This window comes from Corvus cornix, chromosome 8 (genome assembly GCF_000738735.6).
Source record: "Corvus cornix cornix isolate S_Up_H32 chromosome 8, ASM73873v5, whole genome shotgun sequence".
Classification (NCBI taxonomy): domain Eukaryota; kingdom Metazoa; phylum Chordata; class Aves; order Passeriformes; family Corvidae; genus Corvus; species Corvus cornix.
This window is the reverse complement of record NC_046338.1, coordinates 253,870-268,027: the sequence shown is the minus strand read 5'-3', so window position 1 is coordinate 268,027 and position 14,158 is coordinate 253,870. Positions and strand designations below refer to the sequence as shown.

The window sequence follows — 14,158 nt, the reverse complement described above, 5'->3', positions numbered from 1 at the left end:
AACTCTGGAATAGCATCCCCAGCAGCAGCAATGAGCACTGGCTACACGGAAAAATGAATTAATTCTCCATGTAAGGAATTTTGTGCTACCATCCCGTGGTACAGGCAGAGTTTGGGAACGTGGGACAGTGCTCATGGCTGATACAGTGCTAGAGCCAGGAATGCCCAAGGCAACCTGTGGCATTGCAAGTGTCTGTCACTGGGGTTTGCTGTAGCAGGGAGCAGGACTAGCAGTCAATTTTCAGGGAAAAACCTGTAAAAAACAGCTCTCCCCATGCAAGAGTTCTGAAGGTCAGAGCTTTTATGCTTGCTCCTCCCCTGACCCGTGTTTTACAAATGGGATGAGTGTTTCTCTTGCAGAAAAGGCCGATGTCCTCCTCCTCCGCGCTGGTTTGCCATCACACTTCCACCTTCAGCTCTCTGAGATAGAGTTCCATGAGATTATTGGCTCAGGTACCAGAAATTAAAGTGCATTGACTTTAAATGTTTGATGTTCATAACCAACATATTTGAGCTTATTTATTTTAAACTGTTTTAGGGTCTTTTGGAAAAGTTTATAAGGGACGATGTAGAAATAAAATTGTTGCAATCAAACGGTAAGTTTGTCAGGCTTTTCCATCCTACTTGGTCAGTGACCTAGTTTGAAGTATTTAAAAAGCCCATATTTTATGACACTTTTGCCTTCTGCTTCCTCTCATGTGAATTCTAAGTTACCGAGCCAACACCTACTGCTCCAAATCCGATGTGGACATGTTCTGCCGTGAGGTTTCCATTCTCTGCCGACTGAACCATCCCTGTGTCATCCAGTTCGTGGGAGCCTGCCTGGATGACCCCAGCCAGTTTGCCATCGTCACCCAGTACATCTCCGGGGGATCGCTCTTCTCCCTGCTCCATGAGCAGAAGAGGTATTACCCTCATCCCCCACGGGGGCCTGCCACACAGAATTTGGAAGTGTAGGGAATCTATGCTGATGTAAATACTCATTTCAGGATAAGACAACAGAGAAAGGAACACAGTGGAAAATATTGAGCTTTGGTTCGCTTTAATGGGGTGTACGAGGTAAATTGATGAGTAATCACAAAGTTGTTATTGCCATTATTTTACAATATATAGGTTTACTTTGCATAGATTACGTACCATTATTTTGTGTGTAAAACAATTTTAAACGTCCCATGATTTACAGATAAGAATAATTTTCAACTGTTTATTACCTTCAAGTAATTTTAATTTTTTTTACGAAATACAGAATTCTTGATCTGCAGTCTAAATTAATCATTGCTGTAGATGTGGCCAAAGGCATGGAGTACCTCCACAATCTCACACAGCCCATCATACATCGGGATTTGAACAGGTCAGTTTCAGTCTTCAACCTAAAAATTTAGGCAACATGAAAGCTCAAAGCCACAGGGACACCCTGCAGCCTCCTGCAACCCCACAGTGTCTCATTAGCACTCAATTGAAAATAATCTCAGAGGTTTTATACAAACCTCTATGAGTCACAACTGCTGAACTGTGATTGTCCTGGAAGGCTGCAGTCGCTGATGGTGTTTCCCTACATCTGTTTGTTTTTCTGAATCTCCATTTCCCAATGCTCAATTTCAGCCTAACACCTGCTGGCAAAGGCCACCTGGTCACACTCCCTCATCGTTTCATCTCCTCCCCTTTGCTTTGTCTCTTTTACTCTAAATATTTCCTGCTAGTCACTGAGTTCGTGTGTTTCTCTGTTTGCTTGGCTTGTTTGTTACAGCTCACAGCAGCTCTGATTGCTTCCCTCTGGGAGCTGAGATCTTCACAGGACTGGGCACTCACCCATCTCTGGTGGTATCCGAATGGGAGCACTGAGTCCTTGGTGGCTGCAGGGAAAAGCCTGCTCTTGCTGCTCCAGCTGTGAAAAGGGTCTTGAGCATGTTTCACCAACAGGGGGTGAAATACCTGAATGGCATTGATTGCAGGATTGGAGATGAAAGTGATCCTTTTGCTAGAGCCAGAGCATGGTCCTTAGCTCTGTCAGCCCTCGAGAGCAACAGGCACGCTGAATGGCGTCCTCCACTATCCTTCTGAGTCTCCTTCTCATACCTGCATCCCTGCCCAGCTTCCTTCCAGGCCGCACACCTGTGTTGTTCCAAGGGAGAGCCTTGCTTTTGAGGCAGTGGCATGAGCCAAGAGCCCCAGGCCTGACTTCTGCAGCCTGTGGAACTGCTCTAGGGGAGCCAAGGCTCAGACCAGGGCAGCCAAGACTCAGACCTCACAGTTCAGCTTCATGCCTTGGTGGCTCTTAGAAGAACAGTTCTGCACTGAAGGATTTTAAATAATGATTTCCACAAAAGAAAACCCAAACCAGTATCTTCCTAGAGATCCAGAAAGCATGTAACTGCCCCACAGAACTCATACAGATCATATTTGTGAGGGTCAGAAGATAATGTGCTGTAGGGAATGTTGGAGCCATTGATGTGTGCTGCTGAGAGAGCTCAACTTCTGAAAGTTTAGTGCAAGAGCAGGAGTCGTGTTTGCAGCATGAGTCCCAGCCAACCCACAGGCACAATTACCAGATGAAAAACTTTGCAACAACTTAAGAGAAAGACTAAGAGTGAAAATCCGTGTTAAGTTTTGCCAGTGGCTTCACAGGAGTCTCATATTTTTTACCTTAATTTTTCACATAACTCATAATCACTTTTGTGAGTTCTGAAATCTAATGCACTACACATAATGCATTAAATAAACCTGCAATATGGCTTGACAGAATAGAGAAGAAAATTAATCTTTCGTGTCTCTACCCTGAAAAAGGAGTTATCCTTCCATTTGAAGAATAATTGGGAGTTTTATTTTGCTTTTCACTTCTGACAGCCATCAGTAATGGTGACATGCATCACCTTATTACTACTTACCCCATGGTGAGGGATGGAAGCCACAAAGATTATAGCACTTTAATAAAAGAGACCATTTTAGTATCCATTTAATTTAAGCCATGACAGCTGAACATGGCTGGAGCAAGCCTTTGAGCAACTGACCTGCTTTTGATGGCTCTAACTATCTGTGAACACTTCTGAGAGCTGCTTGGTGAGGGAGATGAAAGAGAGGATGGCAGCCTGGTGGTAATGGGCATGGAGTCTGCAACTCTTTGTTGAAACGTCCCTTGTGAAATCTTAAAATATCCATTGCTTTTTATTACACCCACAGTGTGTTAAAGGCAGAAGGATCTTTTAATGGCCCAAATCCTTAGGAAAGGGACATGCTGTGCCTGTCACTTGATATGGGAGAGAGAAGCCTCCACGCCTGGCAGACCCCAGAACCATGTCCTTTCACAAAGCCAGGATGATTGCACGCTCCTTGTTCTTATCTCGTTTTCTTCCTTCCATGGTTTCATGAAGAGAACAATGCCTGCTCTCACTATTGCAATCCCTGTGTGACCTTAACAGAAGAAAATTAATTTCTGATTCTGCTGAACTCTGTATTAGTCTTCTGCCAGCTCAGTTCAGCTTGGATTTTTCTTGCTGTATTTCTCAAAACACAGGCTTAAGAGCACCTGTTTCATCTGATGTTTTCACATTTTCAAGTGCCACTGAGTCAATTACAGCATTTTTAAGCTGTTACCTTCCAAGCCTTATTTCTGTGGGGTGTATTTGTTTACTTTAAAAAAGAAAAATCAGTATTTGTAGTGTTCCCTGGAGGTACCAGACTGACAAAACCCTCCCAGAACCTGCTTCCTGCCCTCAGATATGCCCATCAATGCACTCAGCACCAAGATGAGCATTTCAGCATTGTTTTTCAGATTCTGAGCCAGGGGAGGTTCAAATTGGACATCAGGGAGAATTTCATCACTGAAAGGGTGGTCAGGCATTGGAAGTGGCTACCCAGAGCAGTGGTGGAGTCACCATCCCTGGAGGTGTCCAAGGAACACCTGGACATGGCAGTCAGTGCTGTGGGCTGGGTGACGAGGTGGGGATTGGTCACAGGTTGGACTCCGTGATCTTGGAGGTCTTGGAGAGCTCCAATCTCAAAGATTCTGTGATTCTATGAAAGGCTGATGCATGCCATGAGGAGAAAGGGAATTTCAATTGATTTCTCTGCTTCTCCATAAAGACTGTCAGCCTAGGTCTTGATTATGTCTTGACTTGTCAAGTTGGATTTATTCAAGTCTACACAATCCTGGAATAGCCTGAAGTTGAAGCTAGGGCTCAATGCAGTTGAGACATGGTGATAATTTTTGTCCCTACTGACAGAGGCCAAATTTGAGCGAAGACCACAGCAAAGTCTGTAGCTCTGTGTGGCTTGTGTACCTACACTCAGCCTGGGGTGCAGCCTTCAGGAGTCTCTCTAGTTCCACCTTGTGTTTGATTCATATTTTCATTTGGCATACGGTGTGGATCTCAAAACAATTCCACATGTGATACTAAAATAATTTAAATATTTTGATGGAAAGTACATATGAGAGCTAAAATCAGATTGAATATAAATCAGGAGAGTCATGGTTACATTTTTATGATTAAATTTATCATCCCAAGGGTTGGGTTTAGGTGAAGGTGGAAACCTTGAAGACAGTGATTTGTGGGAGTCCTGCTTGGGAGAGCTTAAATTTTCTTCTGTCCTAAAACTGTTATCTGGTAAAATTTGTGTTCCTCACTTGACTGCTCTTGTTTCTATCTGCAGCTCTAATATGAGCAGGTTGTGCTTTTTGTTGAGACCATCAATATTACTTCCATTTTCCTTCCTCATGTAAACTCTTGCCAACTTTTTCATTTCTGTTTTTCATACACTTTTCACTCTTCTGAATTTTCTTGACTCAGTCAGCATTTGATAAATACCCTGACATCATCATTGTGTCCACATTCCTGCACTTTTATGTTGTGATTTGCTCGGCCCTTCCAAAGCCCTGTGCCATGAAGGTATAGTGACTGGGGTAGGGAAGCCTTTATTTCCAGAGGTACTGGAAGCTTGTGACCTAGCTAAAGCATCTTGTGCGTCTTTCCCCAAGCTTCCATTCTCTTTGGAACCCTGTATTTGTGTTGCCGATTTCTAAAATTCTCTCTCTGGATTTGTTGCATGCAAATCAGTCAAAGGTTGGATTAGCAGTCAAAGGTTTGACTCTGTGATCTTGGAGTTTTTTCCAGCCTTGATGATTCTATGACTATACTGTTTTATGAAGTGGTCTTTTTTTTACTTCATCTTGTGTGTTCTTTGCTGAAAATTAAATCGGTTGCTGTAACTTCCATGAATCAGTAAAAAAATTTTCAGTAGATTCTATATACACTTTTCCTGCTAAATGACATTTTGCAATAGGCAAATATATTTTGCCTGCATGATCCGTTCTATACGGACTCTTCAGATCTGCTCCTTCTCTTCCATACACTGGTGTAAATATGGGATTGCCACCTACGTAAGCCTTAGAAGGAAACAGAATCAGTCTGTGCAATTTTATTTTAAGATCATCACTATGTTTATATTCAAATATCATGATCTTTATCACTTCATCACTGAGATTCAGTGCACATATTAAATAAAGCTCTTGGACTTGGTCTCTAACTAATTACAGAAGGTGTTTTGCTCTGATATTGATTAGAAGCTGGTTTGCCCTCTCAGGGGTAAGGTGCACTTTCTAACAATAAATATGAGATGTACCTACAGACATTTAGCTACCCAAGGAGGTGATTTGAACTCAAACATTTAGCTATGACCCAAAAATGATAACATTTTCACCATCTTTAAGGCACTAGCAAACAATTACCTATAGGATTTGTTTTTTTTTCCCCCAGTCACAATATTCTCCTGTATGAGGATGGTCATGCAGTAGTCGCTGATTTTGGAGGTAAGGAGATTTTGTGAAACACTTATAAATTAAGCCCAAATTCTCTAAAACTAAACATGTGCTGACTGAGAGGGTCCTGTGTAATTGTACTTAAGGTGGGATTTTTGTATAATAAGGTGTGTGTCTGTATTGGCCTGAGAGTAATTCTTTTTCTTGCTCTGTTTCAGAATCTCGATTTCTGCAATCCCTGGATGAAGACAACATGACAAAACAACCTGGGGTTTGTTTCTTGTTTTATTCCACATAATTAATATCAAACATACAGGCAAGCACAGTTTAGGAGAAGAAGACATTGGAAATATGTTTGTTGGAAACGATGAACTGGTGTAGTATTTCATCTCTCTCAATGTTTCTCTGTCTTGGTTTAATTTTTTTCCTCTGTCTTTAATAGCAGAGATGAAAGAATATATAACATCTGCAGCAGAAAACAATGCTTTATAAGGTTGTCTTTGGAGCTCTATTGCCCCAATTCCTTACTAAAGAGTTTTTTTTAATCCACTCTTCCCCACTCACACACACATGCTGTTGGCAGGTGGTTCCTTTTTCTAACAGGGAATTAGTTACTCAGCACTGATTCCCTTATTTCACAGTTCTTTTCTTCACAATAGCCCGTTGCTCACTGTCAGATTTACAAGACAGTTGTTGTCTTCATGGGTTGGGGTCCAGATATGTCCTGTGTGTCACCCCATGGCCAGGAACGTTCACATCATCCTAACTATTAATGTGGGGTGGGATGGATGATGGGATGGAGTGGGCAGTGCCAGAGGATGGGTGGTGCTACAGCCGGCCTTGGCAACCAGCTCTTTAACACTCTGCAGTGGTACTCGCTGTGTGGGGAGTGGGGCTGCTGCTCAGACATTAAGTCTTGCTGGGGCTTGGTGCTGTTCTGCTGAGAAAGGCTGTTCTATGAAAACTGACCTGATGGGGGCTGTCCTGCCCTGTATAGGATGCAGAGTACGGAGCACAAGGAATCTAAAAATCCACCCTGAACCCGTCACCCCAGGGAGAGACTGGTTGCTTGTGAAGCAGCCTCAGAACTGGGGCTCTGCAGGGAGCAGCAAGACCCCAAGAGAGCAGGCCCCAGTCCAATGCAGCTATTGTCACCTTTTACTTCTGCCAGCTGGAGCAGTAGTTAATTCTTATTATGTGGCATATATGCATATATCTCTCAGATCATATGATGTGGTCTCCAGACCTTGAGCCTGGGCTTCTGTTTTTATTCTCATCCTACTGTCACAGTTAAAGCCTGCTCAGCCTGGCTCTATGGAGCTGAGATAGCACCAAGCTGATGCAGTTACATATCATACACAGTAACACACTGACTACATTTTGCAAGTCAGGTGAAAATTTTTCCTGGCAGATTACCAATTATTTTATGGAGTGATGGAGGCAGGAAATAACGAAACAAAGGAAAACAAACATACAGGAATAGGTGCTTGTATGAGGAAGCAAACACTGCTAATGTGTGATTGCTGCTTCCTGGTGCGCAGAACCTGCGCTGGATGGCCCCTGAGGTGTTCACCCAGTGCACGAGGTACACCATCAAAGCCGATGTCTTCAGCTATGCTCTGTGCCTCTGGGAGCTGTTAACGGGGGAAATTCCTTTTGCTCACCTGAAACCAGGTAACATGCTCAATTAATTAATTTTTTTAATTTCTCTAAACTAGAGAAGTGGCTACACCATGTAATTTTAAGATTCAGTAATATCTTACTGAAGTGTGTTATTAAGTGCTAAGAGATTGCATTCGGTGAAAAGTACAGACCTATTCTATCTAGGTCTAGGACTGGGAACAAGACACCCTGACTACAGGCTGTTTTGTCTCTCACACGGGTGCTGGGATTGCAAAGCCATTCCTTGGTACATCTCCTTGAGTACCTCAGGACAGCACCCACAGACCGGTGGGGAGGGGGGTGTACAACAGCAGAGCAACATTTCCAGGGCTGCACTTTGCACTCCTGAGATTCTGACCCCTGGATGTCTGACAGGAGTTGTTCAAGGTCATGAGCACTGCAGGACGTGGTCAGAGCCAGCATGGGTAAGGAGCAAGGGTTCAGCCCCCTCTGCCAGTGAGACCCTCACTGCTGTCTGACCTGTGACCAGAGGTGGGCCTGTGGCCATGGTGATGGGCATCTCTGCTCTCGGTCTGATTGGAAAAGCCTCCTTTAACCTCCAGCCTCCATGCAACCTCCTTTATTCGTAGGTGGGATGGCTCAGCGTTTCCACACCTGCTGGGTGTCTCAGCAGTGGGTAGGGGTGTTCCCAGGATCCCTGTGACCGCTGGTGCTAACGGGTGTCTCTGGGCTGTCCCTTGCAGCGGCGGCGGCGGCGGACATGGCGTACCATCACATCCGCCCGCCCATCGGCTACTCCATCCCCAAGCCCATCTCCGCCTTGCTGATGAGGGGCTGGAACGCCTGTCCTGAGGTGAGTGCCCCTGGCAGCTCCGGCTGACACCCCCAAAATCACAGTTTCCATGGGAAGGGTCACTGCAGAAAGTGCCCCGGCAGATAATGGGGTGTGTCAGGAAATACAGGAGAGTTGGTGAATTGAGGAGGAAATTAAATTAACATTTAGCCTTTCAACAAAACTTAATTAATTATGTAATTCTGATTAAGAATCGAGCTGTTACAGATGAGTAGAAAATTCCTTGCTGCTCTCAGATTTTTGTAAGGAACAGGTAGTGACAGCATGTAACACACATTCATTTTAAATTTATTGATATTAAAGTGTTGACTTAAGCAAGCACTGAGATGGGTGCAGTCCCTGTGTTTTGTCAGCATTCCTACAGCCACTTAGCCCCTAAAAGGAGAAACCATCTTTTCAGAGTCCCAGCACAGTTTGTTACCCATCAGTGCAACACCAATGTCACTTCATCCTGCCAGTGTTTTAGAGCTTCAGGACAGAACTATAAAACAATTGATACCTCAATCAGCCCATGGATGGACAGAACTTTGCACAAGATGTGAGAAAAAACTTGTCAAAATTATTTTTATTAAAGGTTTTTTGCTACTGTTCTTTATTAGGCTTTATTTAGCTTTGCTAAAGGTCTTTTGTTATCATTTGTTAGGGAAAAATAGTAAGTTTTGGGGCTCAACAAGTGTTCACAGGTCAAAATACTCCACAAGGTCTGCTCAGTTTAAAAAAAAAAAGGCAGAAAATGGAGTATACCTGGAGGGGTTTATCTGGATGGCCATGAAATGCCTCCAAATTAGAAAATGTATCCTTTTATTTGTCTTTAATTTCATTCAAGGCTCATCCCAGCTGAAAACAAGTTCCCATGTGCCATGTCCCTGTTTCTATTTATCAGGTACTTGAACATCTGTTTCCCAGAAACTTTTGAAAGCAGCTGTTTCCAAAGGCAAACTGGTGATTAGAAGATTAGCAGCATCTCCTGAGAAGCCTTTTTCATTGGCTAATTGGATTTGTGAGCTTTAATTAGAGACAGAGAATTTGCCATAAGGCCTAGGGCTGAGCTCTGTAAAGAAGTAAACATTTTCGTTTTATTAAATGCAACTCTGAATTTATGGCCATTCTTCCATTATCTCCAGTGGGCAAATCTGATGGATTCTGATCAAGTTCCACTGGCAGTGACAGGGCTTGTCACATGCAGTAAATGAGTATGAACACTTTGTAAATTGGAGCTCAGGGACATACTACTGGTTTTTTAACCAAACTCTTTTCTAGAAGGAACCTCTGAGATCATCTCACAGTCAGGTTTGTGCCCAGTCATCCAATGGGATCTCCCTTCTTCCCACCAGTCTTCCCTCAGCTAACAGGAGGAGCCAGCTTGGAGGACTGTGTGTCTCTGGGAAGGGCTCCGAGTCCAGAGGGTGGGTTTTGCCAAGGTCGTTTTTCACACTGCTGTCCTAGGAGTAAGTTACTCAGAGCAGGGCTTATGGAGCCCAAGGTTCTTGTAGGACCAGTGTCATTCCATTGTGTTTTTCCAAGTGAAGGGTCTCAGTGCAGTGGCAGCAGAGCAACTGGATCAGTCAGAAGAGCAGAAGGCTTTAAAGACTAGCTGAGGATGGCATCACCCAAGGGACTGACACATGTCCCTGGGGCAATCCTGTCCCTGCCCCAGCTTGTCCCAGCCATGGAATGGCTGGTTGGAGGCACCAGGAGGAACCCACAAGTTCTGCACCCTGGCTCTCAGACCAGCCCCTGCTGCTCCCCTGGTCAGCCACCAGCATGGAGAGCACCCACTCTTCTCCCTCCCTTTCCTGTGGACACAAACAAGTCTGTGGGAGTGAAAATGGACACATCATGTTCTTCCTACCCTTCTGAGAAAGCAAACCACATAGTGCCCAGTTTGTTACTATGCTTTCTCGCAAAGGGATAAAACTTGGAGCCTCATTTGTGTGTGTTATCCCTCTGATGCCACTCATGGATGAGAGGGCTGCTGTCACTCCTGGACTGGAGGACTTCTGGGACAGCTACAGGGCTTTGTCCCAAAGCCCCTAAATCACATCTACCTCTTGCAGGCAGTTCTGTTGAGAATAATGTGATGGGAATGTGTGGAGCTTGTTTAGCAGTTACCTCACTAAGGTATTCTCAGCCCTTCCCTATCAAACAGTGCTGTATGTGCTGCTTCAGTCACACCTGAGTTTCCTGGGAAGGCTGAACTGTGAGCTGGGACAGGACATTGATAGGCAATAAGAGATGGAGGGCTACTTGTCATTCCTCTCAGTTGCCCAATCCTGTCCCAAGCATAGCCTCCAGAAATCCTTCTGCCACATGAGGCATGCAGATAGAGACACCTGCCCAGGAGTGGGCTGGGCAGGCAGTGTGGAGCAGCCATGGAGAGATGCAGGTACATGGATGAGGGAGGGAGGAGGATGGCCATACAGGCAGGTTGGCCAGGAACTTGTCTGCTGCTCATCACTGCTTTTGCTGTGTCCAAAGTCCTGTTCATGGGCAAAGAGAAAGTCAACCTGAAGAGCAGAGCCAATAATTTATTGATAGTACTTTTGTGATCTAGTAATTATTAGCTCAAATTTAATTGTTACAGAAAAATAGATGATTTGCAGTTAAAGTTCATATGCACACTCATCTGCATGTTGTAGCTCAGCACTGAACTTGCAGTTTTCATCAGACTCCCAAACAGACTGACAGCTATGCCATGAAATTCGGAGAGGGGAAATGCTGGGGACTGTGACTGATCCCTTCCCTGTGTGTCAATCTAATCACATCAGATCTGCCCCCTTCCATTTTTAACCCAGCTCTGGTTTTCCTGTTGTCTTCACAGGGGAGACCAGAGTTTTCAGAAGTCGTCACAAAGTTAGAGGAGTGTCTGTGCAATATTGAGGTAAGGACCTGGCTCCCAGCGGGAAAGGTCTGTGTGTGTACAAGCAGATGGGAGTGCAAGTGGGGACAGGGACAGTGGCAGCAGCTGAGGACAGCGGTGGCTTTGGAGCTGCTGGAAAAGTCCAAGGAAAAGTGGGATACAACTTATGAGAGAGAGATTAGAAAGGACTTGTAAATATGCCATAATGGTACCTTTATTTTTTTTAACCCAGTTAATGTCTCCAGCCTCCAGCAATAGCAGCGGGTCCCTGTCTCCCTCCTCCTCCTCGGACTGCCTGGTGGCCCGGGGCGGTCCTGGGCGCAGCCACGTCGCCGCACTGCGCAGTCGCTTTGAGCTGGAATACGCCTTGAACACGCGAGCGTATGCTGCCTGGTCACAGGGGTGCGTACGAGTCACCGCGGGGCCCACGGGACGCAGAGGGGCTCTGGAAGGCTCCCACTGAGATGACTGAAGGAAAGAAGTAGGCTGTGCTGCTGGGAGGTGGGGTGGCAGGACCAGGAGAGAGCACCTCCAGACCTGTGCCATCACCTGTGTCCATCACAGAGCCCAGGCTGCCATTGGGAGGGCAGCGGGGAAAGGTGAAAGTGTCCCTGCTGAGAAGGGAAGGGACAGATGGACAGACAGAAAGACAGAATCCAAAGCCTTCCAGCAGGTACAGAGGCAGGAGACAACTATGTAAGGAAGACCCTCACAGAGGGTTGTGGGAGTCAGCATTGCTGTGACTGTTCCTACCAGGGTGTATCCTAAAAACTGTGTATTGCTCATTTCATGCCCAAAGAATGGTAGGAAGAACTCCTGATGTTTTTTAAGGCCACATGGGTTCTCTATAGTATTGTACCATTAAGTAAATACCTGAGGTATTATACCCTACCAGTGGGAGAACTGATTTCAAGGGCAAACATAGCAACTCTTACCTCTAGGATCAGGGATGAACAACATGTTGGCTGGACAGTGGGTTTGGTCCATGACTGGAAGATAATTCCACGATCTTCCTTGCCTGAGAAATGTATCACCTTTTAGCAGTGACCCATAAAATACATGTCAATGACCCTGGATCGAGGCCTGGAATTGCTTCCAAGATGGCAATCCAGAGACAGCTGCAAAGCCCCAAATGGGGTATTTGAGGGCAGTTACTCTGAGAAGGGTAACTGAGTGCCAGTGTGCCTGGGGGTCATGGTCTCGTTTCATGATTTATTCTTGCTGTGAACTGCTGTGGCTGGGCCCCAGGCTGATGTCTCATGGTACTGTTCTTTCCTTCCACTCTGGAAAAAATGTTCTCATGGTCTGGAAATGTGTCATCATCAGTCTTACCTAAACTGACGCCTCCTGTTTAAATTGCAGCACTGGGCAGCCCCCTTCTCAGGGCCTGTCTCTGGATGACATGAGAAGGAACTTCCAGTACCCACCCGTGGACAAAAACGGTGAGCTACTGCTGAGTGCTCCTCCGAGCTCACGGAGCAGTGCCCCTGGTTATTCTGCTGGCACTGCAGGGAGGGGGCTGGGGAGCACCGCTGCTGTGCCAAGCTGCAGGCGACTCTCTCTCTGCGCCTGGCAGGGTACGTGTCGGACCCCTTGAGCACCATGAGGTTCCACTCCTGCGGCAGCAGCAGCAGCTTTGAGGACAGCAGCTGAGGGAGGGACCATCCACGTGGCACCAGCCCACCCATCGACCTGCAGCTCCCGCTGAGCGTCACGCTGACATCCCTGGACTGAACAGCTTTAGTGTTGATGGCAAATGTCCCTGCCTTGCATTCTGCTTTTGCATCTCCCTCAGCTGACCTGCCCAAGGGCTGGGTTTGGTGCTGTGCTGCTGTTCTGCATCATGGGAATGTTGCATTTTCATCCTGGGCGCTGATAATGCAATGAGATGAAAGTAAAGAGACATCAGTTATGTTCTAGAGCTCTGAGGTAGGATGCCCTTAGCTTGGACAGCCCTGAGGCAGGGGGCAGTCAGCCCACCCTTGCTGGGAGGTACCTGGGAACCACCAGCCCCATCCCCAATAAGACAAGGAACAGCTTGTAAGCCTCACCTGTGGGAGCTCAGTTGTTCCTGCTCACGGGTTCTGAACCAGACCTGGTTTGTTTTTGAGTTCCCCACAGGCCCAGACACATCCTGTGTCCCATTTCCTGCTCCGTGGCTTGATGCAGCTCCCCAGCACAGCAGCCCCAGCCCCAGCTCATCAGGGCCCTGACCCTCGGGTACTGTACTGGTCGCTGAGAACACAGACGTATCTGGATGCCCACCTTCCCTGAACTCCTCCAGACATCTGTGTTTTCTTATCCACTTGGTTTGGTTTGAGGGATTGTTTCTCCCAAAGAGTGTAAGCTTTCCTTCAGATGTTTGCTTACAAAAAGCAACACAGGAACTTCAAAACAAACTTTTAACCAGAAGGAAATTGTGTAAAATTATGTCACAAACATTAACACAGTGCAAAGTGGCATTTTTGACTTGAAATAAACCATGATGTCAGGATGCCATCATGCTGGGTGCCCAGTACCACCAATAGGCCCTGCAGCAGCAACTCTGACCATGGGGCATTAATAAAGAGAACAGAGGCAGGGTAGCAGAAGTTGAACTCTTCCTCTCAACGTGATTATAGAGTTAATTGCACTGTTATTTTCTGGGGTCTTTTTTCAAATTAACAAAATTTATCTGTAATACCGTATATGTGGACAAGGCAGAGCTGCCTTCCTGGCTGAGTGGGAATCAGTACTTACCATTGCTGGGCAGGGTGCTGTGGATGTTATTGAGGATGTTGTTTTTCTACAGCCATGATCCCCGAAGCAGGTCTGCAATGAGGCCTCGAGCACTGTGATAGACACGAACTATGACTGTATGGTGGGCTCTGACGATGCTTCTGACATGCCTGCTGTTACTTCCATAGTCCTAAAGCAATAAAAATGGAGAAGATTTCACTAAATAAAGCTTAGAGGTCATTTTCCATTTGTTTTGTTTCGCTTGCTGAGAAGTTGAATGGGGAGAAGCTGTAAGTGCAGCTCTGTCACAGCTCTCCCACCAGCAGCCCCTGGTACCAGTCCGTGGTTACTGC

The 14,158-nt window shown here is 45.9% G+C and overlaps 2 protein-coding genes across 15 annotated transcripts in view; one reads left to right on the top strand and one right to left on the bottom strand.

Moving 5' to 3' along the window:
• The window catches only part of LOC104695117 (serine/threonine-protein kinase TNNI3K), a 40,213-nt gene extending 26,159 nt beyond the window's left edge, over positions 1-14,054 (top strand). Inside the window, exons 14-25 of one of the 3 annotated variants that reach the window (XM_010408706.4) lie at positions 360-452; positions 538-595; positions 710-904; positions 1,246-1,350; positions 5,750-5,802; positions 5,970-6,022; positions 7,293-7,425; positions 8,118-8,227; positions 11,049-11,108; positions 11,320-11,489; positions 12,450-12,529; positions 12,664-14,054. In XM_010408706.4, the coding sequence (XP_010407008.1) occupies positions 360-452; positions 538-595; positions 710-904; positions 1,246-1,350; positions 5,750-5,802; positions 5,970-6,022; positions 7,293-7,425; positions 8,118-8,227; positions 11,049-11,108; positions 11,320-11,489; positions 12,450-12,529; positions 12,664-12,740 (1,187 nt within the window). In that variant the 3' untranslated portion in view covers positions 12,741-14,054. Of the gene's footprint in view, positions 1-359; positions 453-537; positions 596-709; positions 905-1,245; positions 1,351-5,749; positions 5,803-5,969; positions 6,023-7,292; positions 7,426-8,117; positions 8,228-11,048; positions 11,109-11,319; positions 11,490-12,449 lie in introns of those variants that run through there. The other 2 variants (XM_019291671.3, XM_019291674.3) reach the window with 2 other exon arrangements.
• Positions 11,286-14,158, bottom strand: part of ERICH3 (glutamate rich 3) — a 28,517-nt gene continuing 25,644 nt past the window's right edge. For 8 of the 12 annotated variants that reach the window (XR_005602460.1, XR_005602466.1, XR_005602470.1 and 5 more), the window contains one exon: positions 11,286-13,995. The gene's annotated coding sequence lies outside the window, so the exon portion shown is untranslated. The remainder of the gene's footprint in view (positions 13,996-14,158) is intronic. The other 4 variants (XR_005602461.1, XR_005602462.1, XR_005602463.1 and 1 more) reach the window with 4 other exon arrangements.